Here is a 19,027-nt window from a genome sequence, read left to right as displayed (position 1 = left end):
CTGCAAAGTTCATGTTTTGGAACTGTGGTGCTGGAGAAGACTCTTGAGAGTCCCTTGGACAGGAAGGAGATCAAACCAGTCAATCCTAAAAGAAATCAACCCTGAATATATACTTGAAGGACTGATGCTGAAGCTTCAATATTTTGGCCACCTGATGCAAAGAGCAGACTCACTGGAAAAGACCCTGATGCTGAGAAAGATTGAAGGAAAAAGCAAAAGTGAGCAGCAGAGGATGAAATGGCTAGATAGCATCACCAATCCAATGGACATGAATTTGAGCAAACTTCAGGAAACAGTGGAAGACAGAGGAGCCTGGTTGTGCTTCGGTCTACAGAGTCGCAGAGTTGGACACAACTTAGCAACTGAACAACAACACTGAGGAATAGTAGTTTACCTTCTTGAGTTCTGTCACTCTGAGAAAATGAGGAACACAAGCTGACCCCTCATCTTGTTGAACCTGAAGTTTCTCTTACCCCTAATCCCAGAGCAAATATCTCCTCCTCAGCCTGGCTCATGGCCTCCCCCACAAATTGTCAGTATATGCCCAGAGAGAAACAGACACCTTACACATCTTTCATTCCTGCTCCTTTATCTCAGTTTCCCCCCAAACATGATGGAAAGAACATGTGTGTTCAGTGCACAGTCACTCAGGCAGGGGTTCTTCCCCAGGAACACCCTCCCCGACCCTCTTCCCCCCTCTCTGGGTGGCAGAGCAGGGGGCTCTCACATGGCACTCTCATTTCCTCCCCGTCCCCTGGACGCCCCTTTCTCCTGTGCCATGAGTGACTTGTAGGGCTTCCCCAGGCTGGGGAGGGTGAGTTCAGCTTCCTGCAGCTCCAGCTCCCGCTGAGACAGATGTTCAATGACGGCCGCTCCGATAGAATCCCCCAGCACATTGGTCATTGTGCGAAGTCGGTCACTGCAGAGGGGAGGGGAGAGAGAAACTGCTGTTAATCAAGGCTTGAGACACTCCACAAAGAAGGTGCAGCAGCTGGGGGCTCCTTGTGCCCTGGAGTCAGGGCTCACACTCCAGTCCCACACAGGTTGGACCAAGCTCTGATGTGCTCATATTTGTTCTCAGCAGCGCAATTCTTTTTTTAATGTAAATGTCTGATATAGCAAATTAGGGGTATGGACATATATATGAAACCTAGAAACATGATACTGATGAACTTATTTGCAGGGCAGGAATAGAGACACAGAAGCAGAGAATGGACTTGTGGGCACAGAGGGGCAAAGAGAGGGTGGGACGAGTCGAGAGAGTAGTGCTGACATATACGCAAGACCTTGTGTGAAACAGATAGCTAGTGGGAACCAGAAGCAGAGACAGTACTTTGCCAACAAAGGTCTATCTAGTCAAGGCTATGGTCTTTCTAGTAGTCATGTATGGATGTGACAGTTGGACTATAAAGAAAGCTGAGCACCAAAAAAATGATGCTTTTGAACTGTGGTGTTGGAGAAGACTCTTGAGGGTCCCTTGGACTGCAAGGAGATCCAACCAGTCCATCCTAAAGGAGATCAGTCCTGGGTGTTCACTGGAAGGACTGATGCTGAAGGTGAAATTCCAATACTTTGGCCACCTGATGTGAAGAGCTGACTCATTTGAAAAGACCCTGATGCTGGGAAAGATTGAAGGTGGGAAGAGAAGGGGACAACAGAGGAGATGGTTGGATGGCATCACCGACTCAATGGACGTGAGTTTGAGTAAACTCCAGGAGTTGGTGATGGACAGGGAGGCCTGGCATGCTACAGTCCATGGGGTTGCAAAGAGCTGGACATGACTAAGCAACTGAACTAAACTGAACTGGGAAACTGCTAGGGAACTCAGCTCGGTGCTCTGTGATAATCTAGAGGGACAGAAGAGAGTGGGAAGGAGGGAGGCTCAAGAGGGAAAGGATATATGTATACCTGTAGCTGATTCATGTTGCTGTACTGCAGAAACATTGTAAAGCAATTATACTCCAATTTTTTAAGTAAATTAATTCATTTTAAAAAAGAAAATTAGGGGTTATGAGCTGAACAGCATACAGAATGAGGAAGGTAACCACTGTGAGTAAATAAGACCCTGCTGGAAACCATCTAAAAGGGAGTGAGATCCAGGCAAGAGCTCCAAGGTGGAGATGAAAGTCCAGATTTTTATATGTAAACCTCCTATTATTAAAAGTTGAGAAAATTCCTTGGCATTCCAGTTGTTAGAACTCAGATTTCACTGCCAGGGCTTGGGTTCAATCCCTAGCCAAGGAACTAAGATCCAACAAGCTCTGCAGCACAGTCAAAAATAATTAATTAAAAAATAAAAGTTGAGGGGGGCTCCCCCAGTGGCACTAGTGGTAAAGACTCTGCCTGCCAATGTAGGAGACATAAGAGATGGGGGTTCAATCCCTAGATCAGGAAGAATTCCTGGAGGAGGGCATGGCAAACCACTCCAGTATTCTTGCCTGAAGAATCCCACGGACAGAGGAGCCTGGCGGGCTACCGACCATGGGGTCACAAAGAGTCGGACACAACCGAAGAGACACACACACACACACACACACACAAAAGTTGAGGGGCTTCTCTCGTGGTCCAGTGGCTAAGACTCTTCACTCCCAAAGCAGGGGGCGCAGATTCAATCCCTGGTCAGGGAACGAGATCCCACATGCCAAAACTTAGATTTCGAATAGTGCGAACAAAGATAGAAGACCTGCATGCCCCAGCTAAGACTTAGCACAGTCAAAAAAATAAATAAAATTCAAAAATAAAAGTTGAGAATTTTTTTAAAAAATTTGCAAGTCAGCTCTGCCCCATGGATCACCTTTTTCTGTGTGTGATTTCTACATAAGGCAGGTACCATAGGGCTTTTCTGGAAGATGGGTAAAGCCCCTCATGGCTTACTTCCCTACTTCCAAAGATTAACTCTATGGAATTTGGGGTCCATACTGCTTGGGATGTTCTCCAAGGCCCTCTTTTCATCCGAAAATTCTAGAGCTCTGTCCTTGCTGCAATGAGAGCCCATTCATTGGGAGTCCTACAGGGAAAGTAGGGGCTGCAAGGAGAAAGAGTAGAAGAGTCTGAAGAACACTCACAGGAACCAGTCCACAGCGATGATGAGCGTGATGTCTTCAGTGGGCAGGCCGACCGAGGTGAGCACAATCACCATGGTAACCAGACCTGCCTGGGGGATGCCGGCAGCCCCGACACTGGCTGCTGTAGCTGTGATACTGCACAGGAAGAAAGGACACAGAGACGCAGGCAGGGGGAAGGGAGAAATGAGGCGGTGTTAGGGAGACACAAAAGAAGGGAAGGGGTCAGATCCCCAAAATAAGAGCAAATTCAAAGCGACTTTTATCAAAAGCCAATGCAGAGATACCCCCTCGTCTTTTACTGGGATCTGGCTGGAGTTTCATCCAATGATGGACGTTTTAAACAGTTCATATTGCAGATGCAAGAGCAGGTGTTTTGCTGTTTTCTTTTTTAAGCTGAGTTGTTGTTGTTGTTGTTGTTGTTTAGTTGCTCAGTCGTGTCTGACTCTTTGCAACCCCATGGACTGCTGCCCACCAGGCTCCTCTCTCCATGGTACTTCCCAGGCAAGAATACTGGAGTGAGTTCCCATTTCCTTCTCCAGGGGATCTTCCCGACCCAGGAATCAAATCCCCATCTCCCGCATTGGCAGGCAGATTCTTTACCACGGAGCCACGAGGTACGCCTTAAAGCTGAGTTATGTTTTATTTCGGGACCTTTCTGAGCCAGAGTGACAGCCACTCTGAGAGCTCTGAGGAAAGGTTCTGAAAAGGTTAAGGATGAAGGACTTTTTGTTGGAAAAAAAAAAAGAGAGAGAGAAAGATAAAAACCTGTCAGGAAATATCTAAAAGATTACTGCTAAACACAAAAATAAAAATTAAAAAAACAAGAGAGTAGCCCTGACATATATACACTACCCTGCATAAAATAGCTAGTGGGAAGCTGCTGTGTACCACAAGGAGCTCAGCTCAGTGCTCTGCGGTGACATAGAGGGGTGGGATGGGGGAGGGAGGCTCACAATGGAGGGGATATGTGTTTACTTATAGTTGATTCACACTGTTGTACAGCAGAAACCAACACAACACTGTAAAGCAATTCTCCTTCAAATAAAAATTAAAAATTAATTTTTTCAATCATCCTCCAATTAAGACTTAACTTAAAATCACCAGACATCTCAAGTCAGTGATTTGAGTGCTTTTCTATGTATGGGACAATACAAGAGTCTGGCCCGTTGAAACCATTCCTAGATGAGCATCTGAACTATACAGGGCCAGCAGCCTGCTTTGCTCCATCCTGAATTGCCCCCAAGGGGCACCTCTGGGGGCAGCTGCAGCGGCCAATAGCTGATGGCAGGGTGACAACCTTTGTTTACTGAAAAGACCAGCGACATTTTTTTGTCCACAGATGCAAAGGAAAGCAAGCAGTCAGCATGGCATGAGTGTCTAGGGATGTCATATCCATGCCATCCAGCTTCCCTCGTGGTTCAGTGCTAAAGAATTCACCTGCAATGCAGGATTCATGGGTTCGATCCCCAGGTCGGGAAGACACCCTGGAGGAGGAATTGGCAACCCACTCCGGTATTCTTGCCTGGAGAATCCTATGGACAGAGCAGCCTGGTGGGTTACAGGCCGAAGGTGTTGCAAAGAGTCAAACAACTGAGCGACTAAACAACAACAACAAACCCCTGCCACCCAGTGCCTCACACAGAGAGAGCAATGTGAGAGGTGATCCTGACGCTCCTTACAGTTTCCTCAGTGTTTCTTTCTTTGCTCCTTTAGTCTTCCTACGTGTAAAAGCAGGGACTTAACCAGCTGCCTCTGGGGGCTGGAAGAGGGCAGAAGAATCAACCTGGGCAGCAGCCATGAAGCAGAAGCTTGAGTCCCCCATACACACATGTGCTAGAAGTAGGTGGGTCAGTAGAGAGAGGTCCTGATGCCAGGAAGGACACTCTGGAAGGTGGGCTAAGTTTAGAATCAAAAGAAGAAACTGCCTATGGCACTGAGTGAGAGAAAAAACATATACACTTGCATGTATATGGCTTAGGAAAACTAAAATGTGCAACACCTAGAAAATGAAAAAGATGGTGGTCCACCACCAAGTAGAGGGTCAGACTGAGTCAAGAGTAGGCTAACGAATTGAGAGGGTAGCATCAATATATATACACCATCAGGTGTTAATAAGACAGCTAGTGGGAAGCTGCTGGGCTTCCCAGGTGGCGCTAGTGGTAAGAACCCACCTGCCAATGCAGTAGATTTAAGAGAGATCGACTCAATCCCTGGGAAGATCCCCTGGAGGGCACGGCAGCCCACTCCAGTATTCCTGCCTGGAGAGTCCCATGGACAGAGGAGCCTGGCAGGCTACAGTCCATGGGGTCACAAAGAGTCACACACAACTGAGTGACTTAGATGAAATATAGCAAGAGTTTCATAGACGTTGGCCATCACCTCCACCACCAAAACCATTATCACCGCCATCACCACGATCAACACCACCCACCTCATCTCCACCATTACCAACATAATCTACATCATCACTGTCATCAGCATTACTATCATCAGTGTCTCTTCCTTACACTAGATTCTCCCTAAGTTCAGGAACCATGTCTTATTTTTTCCTGCATCCCTCAATACACGCCCCCAACCAATATCCAAAGGCTCCCTTCCCTCCAACACCATCCCTACCCCCAGCCAAGCTAATGACTTCTCAGGTCTCACCTGTTGGCAGGTTCCAACCAAGGCCAACTCACCTGATAGTTGTGATCTGGCCCAGGTTGAGCTCGTAGTTGTTGACTTGGGCAATGAAGATGGCGGCCAGGGCCTCATAGAGGGCAGTGCCGTCCATGTTGACAGTGGCCCCCACGGGCAGTACGAACCTGGTGATGCGGCGGTCCACACCGAGGCCCTCCTCCAGACAGCGGAAGGTGATGGGCAATGTCGCAGAGCTGGGGAAGAGAGCCCCAAGGGCTGAGGATAGGGGGTAGCCCTGGGCCCAAGGAGGGCTCCCCTTGAGAACACTGGGAGGCAGGCTGGGAACTAGGGTAAGGGGAAGATGGCAGATGTATAACATTTCAGGGGCTGATAACTGTGCATGGGGGAGAGGGACTCTTCATGACACAGGGGGCACACAGCAGTGACGTCCCCCAGGCTCAGGTCTCCTGACCCACTCAAAGTCAATAGCTTAAGGCTACTTACTACACACTAGTTCAGGTCACTGGTTCATGCCACTAGTTCACTCTAACTATCCACTTCCAGAAAGAAGAGGAAAGATCTTCCAAGTTCCCACCTCTCAGGGCTAAGAGAAGGGTATTACAGAAGACTCCTATTCCCCACTTTCCGTGTTTACTTGGGGACTGACCTCAGCTATACTAGCCTTCTCAGCCTTTCTCCCCACTTGGAGTCAGCTGATCCATAAAACATGTGCTCTGTCTGGTCCACTTTATATCATGCAAAGAGAAGCCTGGACCCACAGAGAGGATGTTTAGGTATCCATGCCTGTGGCAACCTGGTGAGTTTAATTCTGGAGGTACAAGTGACCAATCCTACTTGACCACAGATCAAGAGGCACCTTCTTCAGTGTATAAGCAATAAAAATTATATTCTTCTTCCATCTGGTTGGCTCTGGTGATACGTCTCAGATTGTTTTGAATTTGGTTGATGGGAGAAAGGGGTGCTTCTTATGAACCCCCTGAAACCACAAAATAAAAGAAGCCGAGAGATCTCCCAGAGGCCATCTCAAGGCAAGATGAGACCCTACAAGCTAGAAAATGACTGAGATCAGGAGGCATGTTGGAACCTTTGTCCTAACCTCAAAGTTGGTAGCTGGCTCTCTGTCCATATTAAATAGAGAAACAGAAGAAGAGGGGAAAAGAGTCACAACAGCCAGCGCATGACAAAGATCAGTGCCCAGGTGCTGGGTGCTAAGTCACTTCTGTCATGTCTGACTCTTTGTGGCCCTATGGACTATAGCCTGCCAGGCTCCTCTGTCCAAGGGATTGTTCAGACAAGAGTACTGGAGTGAATTGGCATTTCCTCCTCTAGGAGATCTTGATCCACCTTCAAAGAGCCACTGACACTACTCAGTAGCCCAGATGAGGTTCTGAAGTGGTAGAGAGGGCAGGACTCCCAGGAGATCCTGGGAAAGACAAAGAGTGGATCTAGGAAAGGTACCAGCAGTGGGGGTCAAGGTCATACCTGGAAGACGTGCCCATGGCGGTGATGAGAGCCTGCAGTATTCCTCCAATGAAGGGGAAAGGATTCCGGTGGGTGATGAGGAAGTAGATGAGAGGCAGGATGCCACCGGCATGGACGAACAAACCCACAATGACGGTCAGGGTGTACATGCCCAGCTGACCCCCCAGGACGGCCATGTCCTCCATCTCTAAGATCTTGCCAGCAATCAGGAACAGGATACCCACGGGTGCATACCTGGGCCAAGCCAGACACCTGTCAGGCCTTCCTCATGACCTCCCCTGGCACTAGCAGCCCCAAGCCTTTGCCCATATAGACCCTGGGGCCAGGCAATACCCACCATACAGCATCTGACTCCCCTCCAACCTCCCCCACACAATAACCTATGGGGCGGGTTTCCATGAACCTATCCCCTCTTTTCTTCCTGCTTATCCACAGCTCACCCTCAGTCCTACAGCTCCAAGATATACTCTCTTATAAGGGCTCTCCTTCACCCGCTCCCCACTTCAAAGACCTCCCAATAATCGCTGTCTTCAGGACTTCCTCCTGAGGCGATGCCCAGATACTCCCTACCTCTGACCCTCTAACTTCCTTCATTTCCCATATTTGTACTTCATATGCCCCTATTCTCTTCCCTAAAAGTGCATATCCTCACTCATTCACCAGCCCTGAGCTATTTCACCTGGATTTCCCACAGACATCTCAAAACAATCTCTCTCAAATATCCTATGCTATCACTTATTTGTGGAATCTTTAAAAATGGTACAAAGGAACCTATTTACAAAACAGAAATTGTGTCACAGATGTAAAAAACAAACTTATGGTTACCAAAGTGAAAAGGGGGAAATAAATTGGAAGAGTGGGATTAACATATGCACATTACTATATATAAAATGGATAACTAATAAGAACCTACTGTATAGCACAGGGAACTCTGTTCAATACTCTGTGATGACCTACGTGGGAATGGAATCTAAAAAAGAGTGGATATAGGTATGTATATTATATATAACTGACTCACTCTGCTGTACATCTGAAACACAACATTGTAAATCAACTATATGCCAATAAAAATTAATTATAAACAACCTGTCTTATTAAATTACCTATTTATTCATTTACTCAACAAATATCCATTGAGCACCTACTATGTTCCATTCACATGGTCCCTGCCCTCTTGGTGCTTACATTCTAATGGCTGAAATATGCAGTACACTGAGAAATATGTCATTAAAAACCTCAATGTGTGATAACTGCAAAAGAGAGTCACTTCTGAGTGGGGCTTTAAGAAGGAGTGGTCAGGGAGGGCTTCTTGGAAGATGTGACATTTGCACTGAGACCTGAATGATGAAAAGCAACCATGCATATCTTAGGGGAAAGCGCTGCAGGAACACTGCAAGACCCAGAGGTGAATGTGAGCTAGGAGTATAGGAGGAGCAGAGAGAAGACCAGTGTGACTGGAACAGTGAATGAAAAAGATAGTAGAAGAGACAGAAGAAGCAACTTCATCAGGGGCTCATCTGTTTTCCTGTCAAATCAGCTCATTGCTTAGTTTTATGAGTTTCTGCCAACAGCCCATCACCTGGCATCCTCTGTTACTTCTCTCTCTTTAGAAATTGAAGTCTACACTTGTTCATTGTCATGGAGGATGTACTACAGGAGGTGAGGACCACTTGGGAAGTTGGTGCAACAGCTTAGGACAGAAATGATGAGACCCAAGCTAAGGCTATGGAAATAAGAATACAGGAGACACCTCCAGACATTTCTGGGCTCAAGGATAGGCCTGGTGGGTGATTGCTGAATTGTCCCCAACTCTGTGTCTATGAATATTCCCAAACTCCTCACCTCCATCCTTCTTTCTCATCCTCTGCAAAATTCCTCAACTCTGGATCAATTGTACATGATTTCTTTCCTTCCATACTCAGCTACCTGGCACATATAGCATACGTGCGTGCTTGCTCAGTTGTGTCTGACTCTTTGTGATCCCATGGAATGAAGCCCACCAGGCTCCTCTGCCCATGAAATTTTCCAGGCAAGAATACCGGAGTGGGTTGCCATTTCCTGCTCCAGGGGATCTTCCCTACCCAAGGATTGAACCTGCAACTCCTGCATCTCCTGCATTGGCAGGCAGATTCTTTACCATTGTGACACGTGGGTATTTTCCCAAACATGCCAAATACCACTGTAAAACTCATGGTTCCCAATTCAATTGAGTTTTCAATACTTCTTGTCAATCTTCTTGCTTATCCTTGATAAGCTTCGCCTCCAAGCTAAGTTGAGATCTTGGAAAAGCAGCTGGAAGGGTCCAGGACATCAGACCTCATGGGGTTAACTGGACTCAAGTGGGTAAGAAAGGGGAGAAGGGGACTTCTCCCTCCTGCACAGCCTCAGAACCCCAGTTGTGAATATAGTGAAGTGACCCTTCTGGCCCCACAGTCCCCGTCCCCTCCACTTCTGAAACTTTTATTCCTAATGACAAAGTGGTTATGTGCAATGCATACATACTATAGGCACATACTTCTGGTTCAGTACTGGATTCCCTTTAATATATTTTTTGTTGCAAGTTATTTTGCTTCCTTCTCTTGTACTTCCAGTCTTGTTTTGCTTTCCTTCTTGGGTTTTGTTTTGTCTATTTTTTGTTATAACCTCCTGAAGTAACAGCACTTTAAAAAAGGTGACAACTGGGGCTTCCCTGGTGGTCCAGTGGTTAAAAATCTGCCTTGCAATTCAAGAGACATCAGTTCAATCCCTGATTCAGGAAGATCCCACATATTGTGGGGCAACTGAGCCCATGGGCCACAAGTAATGAGCCTGCACTCTAGAGACTGCAGGCTGCAACTACTGAGCCCAACAGGCCACAACTCCCGAAGGGTGTGCAACGTGCCCTAGAGCCCGTGTTCTGCAACAAGTGAAGCCACCACAGTGAGAAGCCTGTGCACAACTGCAGAGTGGCCCCCACTCGCCGCAACTAGAGAAAGCCCGTGTACAGCAACAAAGACCCAGCTCAGCCAAAAGTAAATAGAAATTTTTTTTCAAAGAGTGACAACTGAATTACAAGGCGGAGACCACCTTGAGCCTGACGGGAGACCACTCTGTATCCATAACTTTTGTTTTTAATCAAACAAAAATTTTTAACATTTGCCCTTTAATTTTCATTTAAAATCAATTTATTTAAATATTTGAGCTATAAGTTCTGAATAGTGAAGATACAGTAGATGCTGCGAGCACTCAGTACTGTCTCCCACTCCCTCTCCCCACCCCAATCCCCACGCCTTGCCTCTTTGCTCAAGATACAAACAGGCACTCTGCACCCTGCTGTTTCCCAGGCTCTCAACTTAGCCTCTAGCCCCTCCCGGCCCCTTTCACCTGATTTGGGATGATGTACAAAGTCTTCCCCAATTTGGGAAGGCAGTCTTGTTCCCATCTTCCACCACTATTCCCAGCGTATGCACCCACCTTCTGGAACTCCTCACAATTCCCCAGACAACTCAGATCCTTTCAAGCTTTGCATGTTCTGCTCCCTCTGCCTGAAGTACCTCTTCCTTCTTCAGGTCCTGTTGGACTCTACTCACCTTTCAAGACCCAGCTAAGAGGTGGACTTCTCCGTGACTTTCTCCTCACCATCCCAGGCAGAGTTCACTGCATATACCCCACTGGCGGCTCACTGTTCTGTATTCCCTATACTATTTTTTTCTTTTGAACCTTTTATTTTGTACTTGGGTCTAGTTGATGAACCATTTCATGGTAGTTTCAGGTGAACAGCGAAGGGACTCAGCCACAATGTATACATGTATCCATTCTCCCCCAAACTCCCCTCCCATCCAGTCTGCCATGTAACACTGAGCAGAGTCCCCTGTGCTCTACAGTAGGTCCTTGTTGGTTATCCATTTAAAATAGAGCAGAGTATCCATGTCCATCCCAAACTCCCTTACTCTCCTGTCCCCCTGACAATCATAATTTCGTTTTCTAAGTCTGTGAGTTTTTTTCTGTTTCGTAAGTAAGATCATTTGTATCATTTCTTTTTCGATTCCACATATAAGGGATGTCGTGTTTTTCTCTTTCTCTGACTTACTTCACTCAGTATGACATTCTCTAGGGCCACCAATGTTGCTGCAAATGGCATTATTTCATTCTTTTTAATGGCTGGGTAATATTCCATTGTGTTTAAGTACCACATCTTCTTTATCCATTGCTCTGTCAATCATATTCCCTATACTTTTTAAATCTCTCTTGACTCTAGAACCTTCTGCCTTGTATTATATTTATCTAATATGCATCTGTCTCCTCTAAGATTTTGCAAGCTCTTTAAAGACAAGGACTGAATTCAAGTTATCTCTGTATTCCAGAGTTCAAAACAAAGTCTGCCTGGGAAAATGTCTGATGAGATTTAAAGAGTGAATGAATGAATGTGTCAATTAAGGAATAATTAGCAAGTGGATAAATGAATAAGAAAATGAGCAAATGAAACATGAATGATGGGTGTGTGAATGGATGAGTGGCTTAAGCAAACAGATGAATGAAGGCAGGGGATATTTGATTAAATGATAGAATAACAAATGTAGAGATGAACAAGTCAGTCAAAGAATGAGCCTGAATGAATAAATGACTTAGTGAGAAAATTGATCAATTAATCAGTGGGTTAACTAATGCATGGATGAGTCTGTGAATGAATTTACGAGTGAATGAACATATGAATGAGTGAATTAACTTATGCAGACAAATGAACAAATGAGAAAATGAATAAACCAGTGCATGGAAGAATGATGATAAATAAATAAATGAGTGAATGGATAATGTGGCTAATCCATAGAAGAATGAGGAGATGAGTAGATGAGTGGATACATAGATGAACAGGGGCGTGAATGAGAGAATAAACCATTCACAAAGCACAAAGGACTGAAGGAATGACTGAATGAGCGGGTGAGTGAATTAACCAATAGACAGATAGATGACTTTGGCCAAAGGCTCCCCACAACCATTTCAGTAGCTAACCCACAACCTGACTTCCCAGTCCTGACATCCTTCCCATGTACCATCACCATCACTCCCTGCCCCCATCACAGCGCCACTCACCAGATAATGATGCCCACCAGCCTCATAATAGCCTCATTGAGGCTGTCGAAGAAGTCCCGCAGGACTCGGCCCTTGTGTTTCATGCCACCAATGACCAGCCCGAAGGCCACTGAGAAGACCACAAGGCCCAGGGCATTGATGCCATTGGCTGAGCCAGGCACAGGTACAGTCTCTTCAAAGCTCAGCACCTCCTGCAGGGTGCCCAAGGCTCGCGTGACATTTTCCAGGAGGCCGGTTCCATTCTCCAGTGAGGATGAAGGCGGCATAGAGGTGCCCAGCTCAGATCCATTATCTGTCCTCACGACAGTCCTGGTTACCAACCTCGTGCTGTACTGTGTCTTAAACTGAAATGTGGAGATATCAGGCCACAGATGAATGCATAGTAGATTGAGTGCATCAATAAATAAATGAGGAAGTGAGCAGCCAGTGCATGGGAGAATGAGTATACATTTTGCATGAGCAATGTTCAGACAGATTTGGGGGACTTGTCTCCTCAACAATTTATGATCAGAAGCCCTGGTTCCTTCTCCATTACCATCCCCAGGCAGCCTTGGGTTGGCCTAAGTCCTTGTCTCTAACCTTCCCTGATCACCACACCATAGGAAGCACAGTGTTCCTTTCAGACTCTTCCAAAAGACCTGAACAGTGAGTGCTCTGTCCCATCCTTCTTTCCCATCCCTCCCTCCTGGACCATTCACTCAGCAGCAAGCTCCCCCAACCACCCAAACCTCCTTGATCAGACAATGTCTTTCCCCCTGACCTGTTTGAAGCAGGCCTCCACAAGGTTGGGCGGAAACATATTTCTGCAGAAAAACATCAGATAAATGGATGTGGTTAGACCTTGGAAGAGAATCTAGAGTGATCATAGCAATAATAATAACAACAGCAACAATAATAATAGCAGACAGCATCTGAACACTGAGCTAAGTGCCTTACCTCTAGGATCTGATTTAAACATCACACTAACCCTGGAGAATCCCATGGACAGAGGAGTTTGTCAGGCTACACTCCATTGGGTCAAAAAGAGTCAGACACGACCGAGCAACCAAGCATGCATGCAACCCTAAAAGTATTACTGATTCTCCCCATTTTACATACAAAGTAACCAAAGCAAAAAGAACTTATGTAAGTTACCCAAAGCCACACAGCTGCTAACTCAGGGGGAGGGGTAGATGGACCTCAAATTCAGGTCTGTCTGAGCCCTAGGTTAGGACACTATGCCATCTCAGGGACTTCATATACTGTGATGTCTAAAAAAAAAAAAAACACACAGAAAGCTCCTGAACTCTTCCAACACTAGCTTTCTCCAAATTAAGTCACTAGGGGAGACTTGTGGCCAGTCTTGATGCTGGCAGGCAAAATCTTGCTACTCCAAGAGAATTATTCACCTTCCAATGCATCTCTGGAATACCAAACACCATTTGTCCTGAGCCCATACCAAGAAGGTGCAACTATAGCCTTCCGAGCCTAAGGATCAAAAGATCACATTTTGGAAGTAAGCAAAATCAATCCCAGGGGATCTGTGGGCTTCCCTGGTGGCTCGGTCAGCAAAGAATTCGCCTGCAATGCAGGAGACCCAGGTTCCATTCCTGAGTCGAGAAGATCCCCCAGAGAAGGAAATGGCAACCCACTCCAGTACTCTTGCCTGGGAAATTCCATGGACAGAGGAGCCTGGTGAGCTACAGTCCACGGGGTCACAAAAGAGTCAGACACAACTTAGTGACTAAACCACCACCACCACCCAGGACAGAAACTGAGTGCCAAGAAAACCCAGGTGGGCACTAGTGGTGAAGAACCTGCCTGCCAACTCAGGAGACGTAAGAGACGTGGGTTCACTCCCTGGGTCAGCAAGATCCCCAGGAGAAGGAAACAGCAACTCACTCCAGTATTCTTGCCTGAAAAATTCCACGGCCAGAGGAGCTTGGTAGGCTATATACAGTCCAGGAACTCACAAAAACAGTCGGACATGACTGAGCATGCACTATTATTCTAAAACTAGGCTCAACTTGGGTGCCATATTTCCTGACTGGGTCCACCTGTCTCCCCATAGGTCTCCCCATGAGTAAAGGTTGTTACACATAGGGCTGGAATTCCCATCAACATTAGAAAGGACGTCACCTGACCAGGTCCATGAAGGCATCTGCCGTGGGGATGGTCTCGATCCGACCCTCTCGGTGCAGCCCCTCCTTGGAGCCTTTCCCGGGGTGGATGATGGTGACCATGAGGATGCCGATGAAGACCGCGATGACCGTGGTCACCATGTAGTACACAGCTGCCCGCATCCCCATCCGCCCTGTCGCCTTGTTATCCAGGGACGCCATACCTGGAGGACAGGGGATGCAGCCCGGAGCAGCCCCATCCACAGCCCACCATCCGCTCTCCCATCCACTTGCTCCTCAGTCCCCATACTACCACAACCAACCCTCCTCCCATGACCCACCCCCGTCCTTCCACCCACATGGCTACCCTCCAGCTCCCATTCTGTGTTCCAAATACACCTTCCACTCCATCCTTTATCCCAAGCACCACTTCACTAACCTTCCTTCTACTCCAAGCCAACATTTTCAACCCCTACTCTATCCTCTAATTACCCCTATTTTGCACCATAACTTCATTTGCATTCCTCTCTTTACCCTACTATCCACCCCAAGAATCACACCTCCCTTCAACCCACCTCAGTATACACTATCTGTGTGTAGTATATACGCTTGGTACCCTATCCAGACACCCTTTACAAGGCTGATACACCCATCTTTCCACAGCTGAGCATGCTGACTGCTAACGACTCATGCTGGCCCCTTCTCTTGAACATTGCTTTCAGCACAGCAGGAGCTTACTCGCCCACAAAGGCCCCAGCGGAGGGTGGGAGAAATCACTGATTGGTACAGGGATTCAAAAGCTCAGCTCCTTTGATTTAGAGGGAGGCAGAGTTGTGGAGGACAACTCTGTAGTTTTATACATTCTCCAGAGCTCCCTATGGGATCAGGCTGAGAGGCCAGCCTTCTTCTGAAGCCATTTCTGCTTAGCTTCTTTATCCACCCCATTCTGCCCATCTCACTTCCTCACAGGTTTCTCCTGAGAACTATTTTATCCCTCAATAAATCGCTTGTGCAAATATCCCCATCTCAGGCTCTGCAGCTAGGGAAACCCAACCCAAGAAATCATTCTTCTATGCCTTTATCATCACCACCGCCCTGCCAAAGCTGGTGCTTGAGAACTGACCACTCTTTCTGTAAATAAAGTTTTATTGGAACACAACAATGCCCATTTGTTTAGTTACTAATCTGCTGCTGCTTTTGCATGACAAGAGAAGTGAAGCGTTGCAACAGAGACCACATGGCCCTTGAAACTGAAATGTGTTCTACCTGGCCCTTCATAGAAACAGTTTGCCAAGCCCTGCATAGGCTGTCTACACTTCCATCCTACCCTCCACCCACCAGGGCTTCCCTTGTGGCTCAGTTGGTAATGAATCCACCTGCAATGCAGGAGACTTGGGTTCGATCCCTGGGCTGGGAAGATCCCCTGGAGAAGAGAAAGACTACCCACTCCAGTTTTCTGGCCTAGAGAATCCCAAGGACTGTATAGTCCGTGGGGTCGCAAATAGTCAGACACAACTGAGCGACTTTCACTTTCACTTTCTCCACCCACTATTTCGTAACCTGTCTCAAACACCTTCATCCACAGCCCACTCCATGACCATCCACACCATATCCCAGGTACCTTTCCTGGTGACCCCACAACAGCCTTCCTTTCATCTCTAAGCCCCCAACAGGCTGGTATTTTACCTCCAAGGAAAAGTACAGGAACATTACTGAGATAAGTCACCTAGGTCATACGGGTTCTAAAACACAGGTCTGATTGGGACTGGGGCTTTGGTCAAGGACTCAGAGTGAGTTGCATGCTCCATGTTTGAGGTCCTGAGTTGGGGAGGTGGTCCCATGCTTGGAACAGCCTTGGCTCAAGGTGTGAGCCTGGACTCTGGGATGGGTCTTGGTGGCCAGCCCCAGCCTGGGTTCTCTCACCTGTGACCAGGCTGGAGACAATGAGGGGCAGCACCAGCATCTGCAGCATCCTCATGAGGAGCTCTCCAGGGAAAGAGAAGTACTTGATCTGGCGGTAGCTGAGCTGGTATGGGCGCAGGGCAAAGGCCAGGCTGACCCCTAGGGCCAGAATGAGGGGTGCACAGAGTTGAATTTGGTCACTGAGCCCCAAGGAGGGGCCATCCATCCCAAGCAGGGTCTGTGTGTGTGTGGATCGAGATAAAAGAAAAGAGAAACATTTGACGAGTGTGTGTCGGTGTGTACATTGTGGAATGCATGAATTTATGTGCTACTGCCGTGGCATGTGTGTATATGTCTACACCCACTCCTGTGTACCTATGTACACATATGTAACAGTGTATGCTCACTTGTGCACATGTATCTGTGCCTGTATGTGAGGGCCCATGTATATCACATGTACATGTCTTTCCTATGTGTGCATATAGGTGTTACTTGTATGTGTTGGCTTCCTCAGTGGCTCAGTGGCAAAGAATCCACCTGCCAATGCAGGACATGCAGGTTCGATCCCTGGGTTGGGAAGATCCCCTGGAGAAGGAAATGGCAACCCACTCCAGTGTTCTTGCCTAGGAAATCCCATGGACAGAGGAGCCTGGCAGGCTACAGTACAAGAGTTGGACATGACTTAGCTACTGAACAACATGTTCACTTGTGCACATGTATCTGTGCCTGTATGAGATGTGCATGTTTCTCCTACATGTGCACCGAGGTGTGATTTATACGTGTGTGTTACTATTTTCAAGCATGGGGGTATACATGTATTTAAGCTTTTCAGTGAGCCAATGTGTGGGCAGAATAATGCATATGTGTGTGTGAACATGTTTGTAAGTTCTACTATAGGGGTACAAATGTGTGAGTTTACGTGTTTGCACCTGTAAATTTTGTGCATGCATAAAAATGTGTTCGTGTCTGTGTTCACATGCAGAAAGTGTATGCTGTGTGTTCATATGCAGACAGTGGGCATTTGAACAGTGTATACTTATGCATGTGCACACTTGCATATCCATGAGACACTGCACATACAGCTATGTTTGCAGGAGTGTGTACCATTTGTCTATATCATGGGGAGGCGGAATGGTGGACTTGGGCACGCGTGCAGGTGAGAATAAGTGGAGGGAAGAACCGTGAGTGCAGAGGGTGTCCCTCGAGTCCTCACCCTCCGAGGGCAGAGCCCGTCCCTCCCAGATGACTCACCAATGACCACGGCACTGACAGTCAGCAGGATGAAGGCGTTCCTGCGCAGGAAGCGCAGCACGTGCTCGCGTGTCATGGTCTGCAGGCGCAGGCGCGTGCGCAGCACTCTCTGCTGCAGGCTCTCCTGCAGCCGCTGCAGCCAGCCCACCCGGCCCAGCCGCTGGCCACTCTCCCGCAGAAAGAGGCTGTTGCCATGGCTGCTCATCGTCTATCTGTGGGGAACAGAGGGAGCGGGCCTGGTGAAGGATGAGACAGAAGGCGAATGTGGGTAGAAAGGAACGGGCAGAAGCTGGTGAGGAACTTGGGGAGAGCGCTGGTCCAGTGGGGATGTGCCCACGCTGGGCTGCCTGAGAACACCGCCTGAAGTTCAAGGGTCATGTCCTGGCAGAAAAAGGATCAAGGTCTCCAGAACCATTCCCAGGCATGGGTGGGAGAGACAAAGAAGCAGATCACAATTTCAGGGATGATTTTGCCATTCTGTATCTCTGGCCCCCTCCTTAGTTCATGAAAACTGAAAGTCTTTGTCGCTCAGTCCTGTCCAACTCTTTCAGACCAGATGGACTGCAGCCCATCAGGCTCCTCTGTCCATGGAGTTCTCCAGGCAAGAAACCTGGGGTGGGTTGTCATTTCCTCCTTCAGGCAATCTTCCTGAGCCAGGGAAGATCTTCCCAACCCATCAAACCTGGGTCTCCCAAATTGCAGGCAGATTCTTTACCCTCTTATGAGATCGTTACAAGTAATTGGGAGCTTCCCCGGCTCACAAACCAGACTAACAAGCCTCTGTCAAGCACCAGTTTCACGCAGAGCCTTAAACAAGGTACTTTGGGGCTAGCACCCCAAATTAATACGATTTCATGTTTGGCCTAGTTGCTGTGCTGTGCTCAGTCATGTCTGACTCTTTGCCACCCCATGCACTGTAGGCCGCCAGGCTCCTCTGTCCATGGGATCCTCCAGGCAACAATAATGGAGTGGGTTGCCATTTCCTGCTCCAGGGATTTTCCTTACCCTGTATTTTAATACACATTAAATAAAATGCATATAGAAATTAAAACTTGCCTATCCTTTTACCAGTACCATATATGCACAGGGCAGTCTGGAAATTGTGATTTTCATGAGTCTGAGGAACATTTGCCTTTGTGGTCCCTTCCTCCATTAAAACGTACATCAAAATTAACCTACAGGGGTGTGATGGGGTGGGTGGGAGGTTGAAAGGAGGTTCAAGACGGAGGGCACATATGTATACCCATGGCTGATTCATGTTGAAGTATGGCAGAAATCAACACAATATTGCAATTATCCTTCAATTAAAAATAAATAAATTTCTAAAAAATATTTTACAACTGCGTTTGTATAAAAGTGAATATATTATTTTGGAGCTTGATAAAGGTGATTGCTGTACAATGTTGCAAATGAACTAAATGCCACTGAATGCCATTTTTAAATGGTTGGTTGTTCTGTGTACATTTCACTCCAGTTTTTTAAATGAATATATTAATATTATATATTAAAATATTT

The 19,027-nt window shown here is 47.1% G+C and overlaps 1 protein-coding gene across 1 annotated transcript; it reads right to left on the bottom strand.

Moving 5' to 3' along the window:
• Positions 1 to 723: 723 nt before the first annotated feature.
• On the bottom strand, positions 724 to 17,717 carry SLC1A6 (solute carrier family 1 member 6). The gene is made up of 9 exons (XM_052643791.1): positions 17,513 to 17,717; positions 16,283 to 16,420; positions 14,379 to 14,583; positions 13,021 to 13,063; positions 12,261 to 12,604; positions 7,191 to 7,424; positions 5,747 to 5,941; positions 3,066 to 3,200; positions 724 to 919 (listed from the first exon to the last, which is right to left on the bottom strand). Exons 1-9 carry the CDS (start codon positions 17,715 to 17,717, stop codon positions 724 to 726), a joined length of 1,695 nt encoding a protein of 564 aa, XP_052499751.1.
• Between the last annotated feature and the right edge of the window lie 1,310 nt (positions 17,718 to 19,027).

This window comes from Budorcas taxicolor, chromosome 7 (genome assembly GCF_023091745.1).
Source record: "Budorcas taxicolor isolate Tak-1 chromosome 7, Takin1.1, whole genome shotgun sequence".
Classification (NCBI taxonomy): Eukaryota; Metazoa; Chordata; class Mammalia; order Artiodactyla; family Bovidae; genus Budorcas; species Budorcas taxicolor.
Note: the sequence above shows the minus strand (reverse complement) of the source record. Positions and strands in the feature narration are given on the sequence as shown.

Excerpts from the sequence above, each read along its gene's own strand:
- SLC1A6 (XM_052643791.1), bottom strand. The coding sequence starts at position 17,717 with ATGAGCAGCCATGGCAACAGCCTCTTTCTGCGGGAGAGTGGCCAGCGG. Across the intron at positions 13,064-14,378 it reads GCCTTCATGGACCTGGTCAG|AAATATGTTTCCGCCCAACC; the intron begins GTGACGTCCTTT and ends GTTTTTCTGCAG. Across the intron at positions 3,201-5,746 it reads GGCCAGATCACAACTATCAG|TATCACAGCTACAGCAGCCA; the intron begins GTGAGTTGGCCT and ends CTTCCTGTGCAG.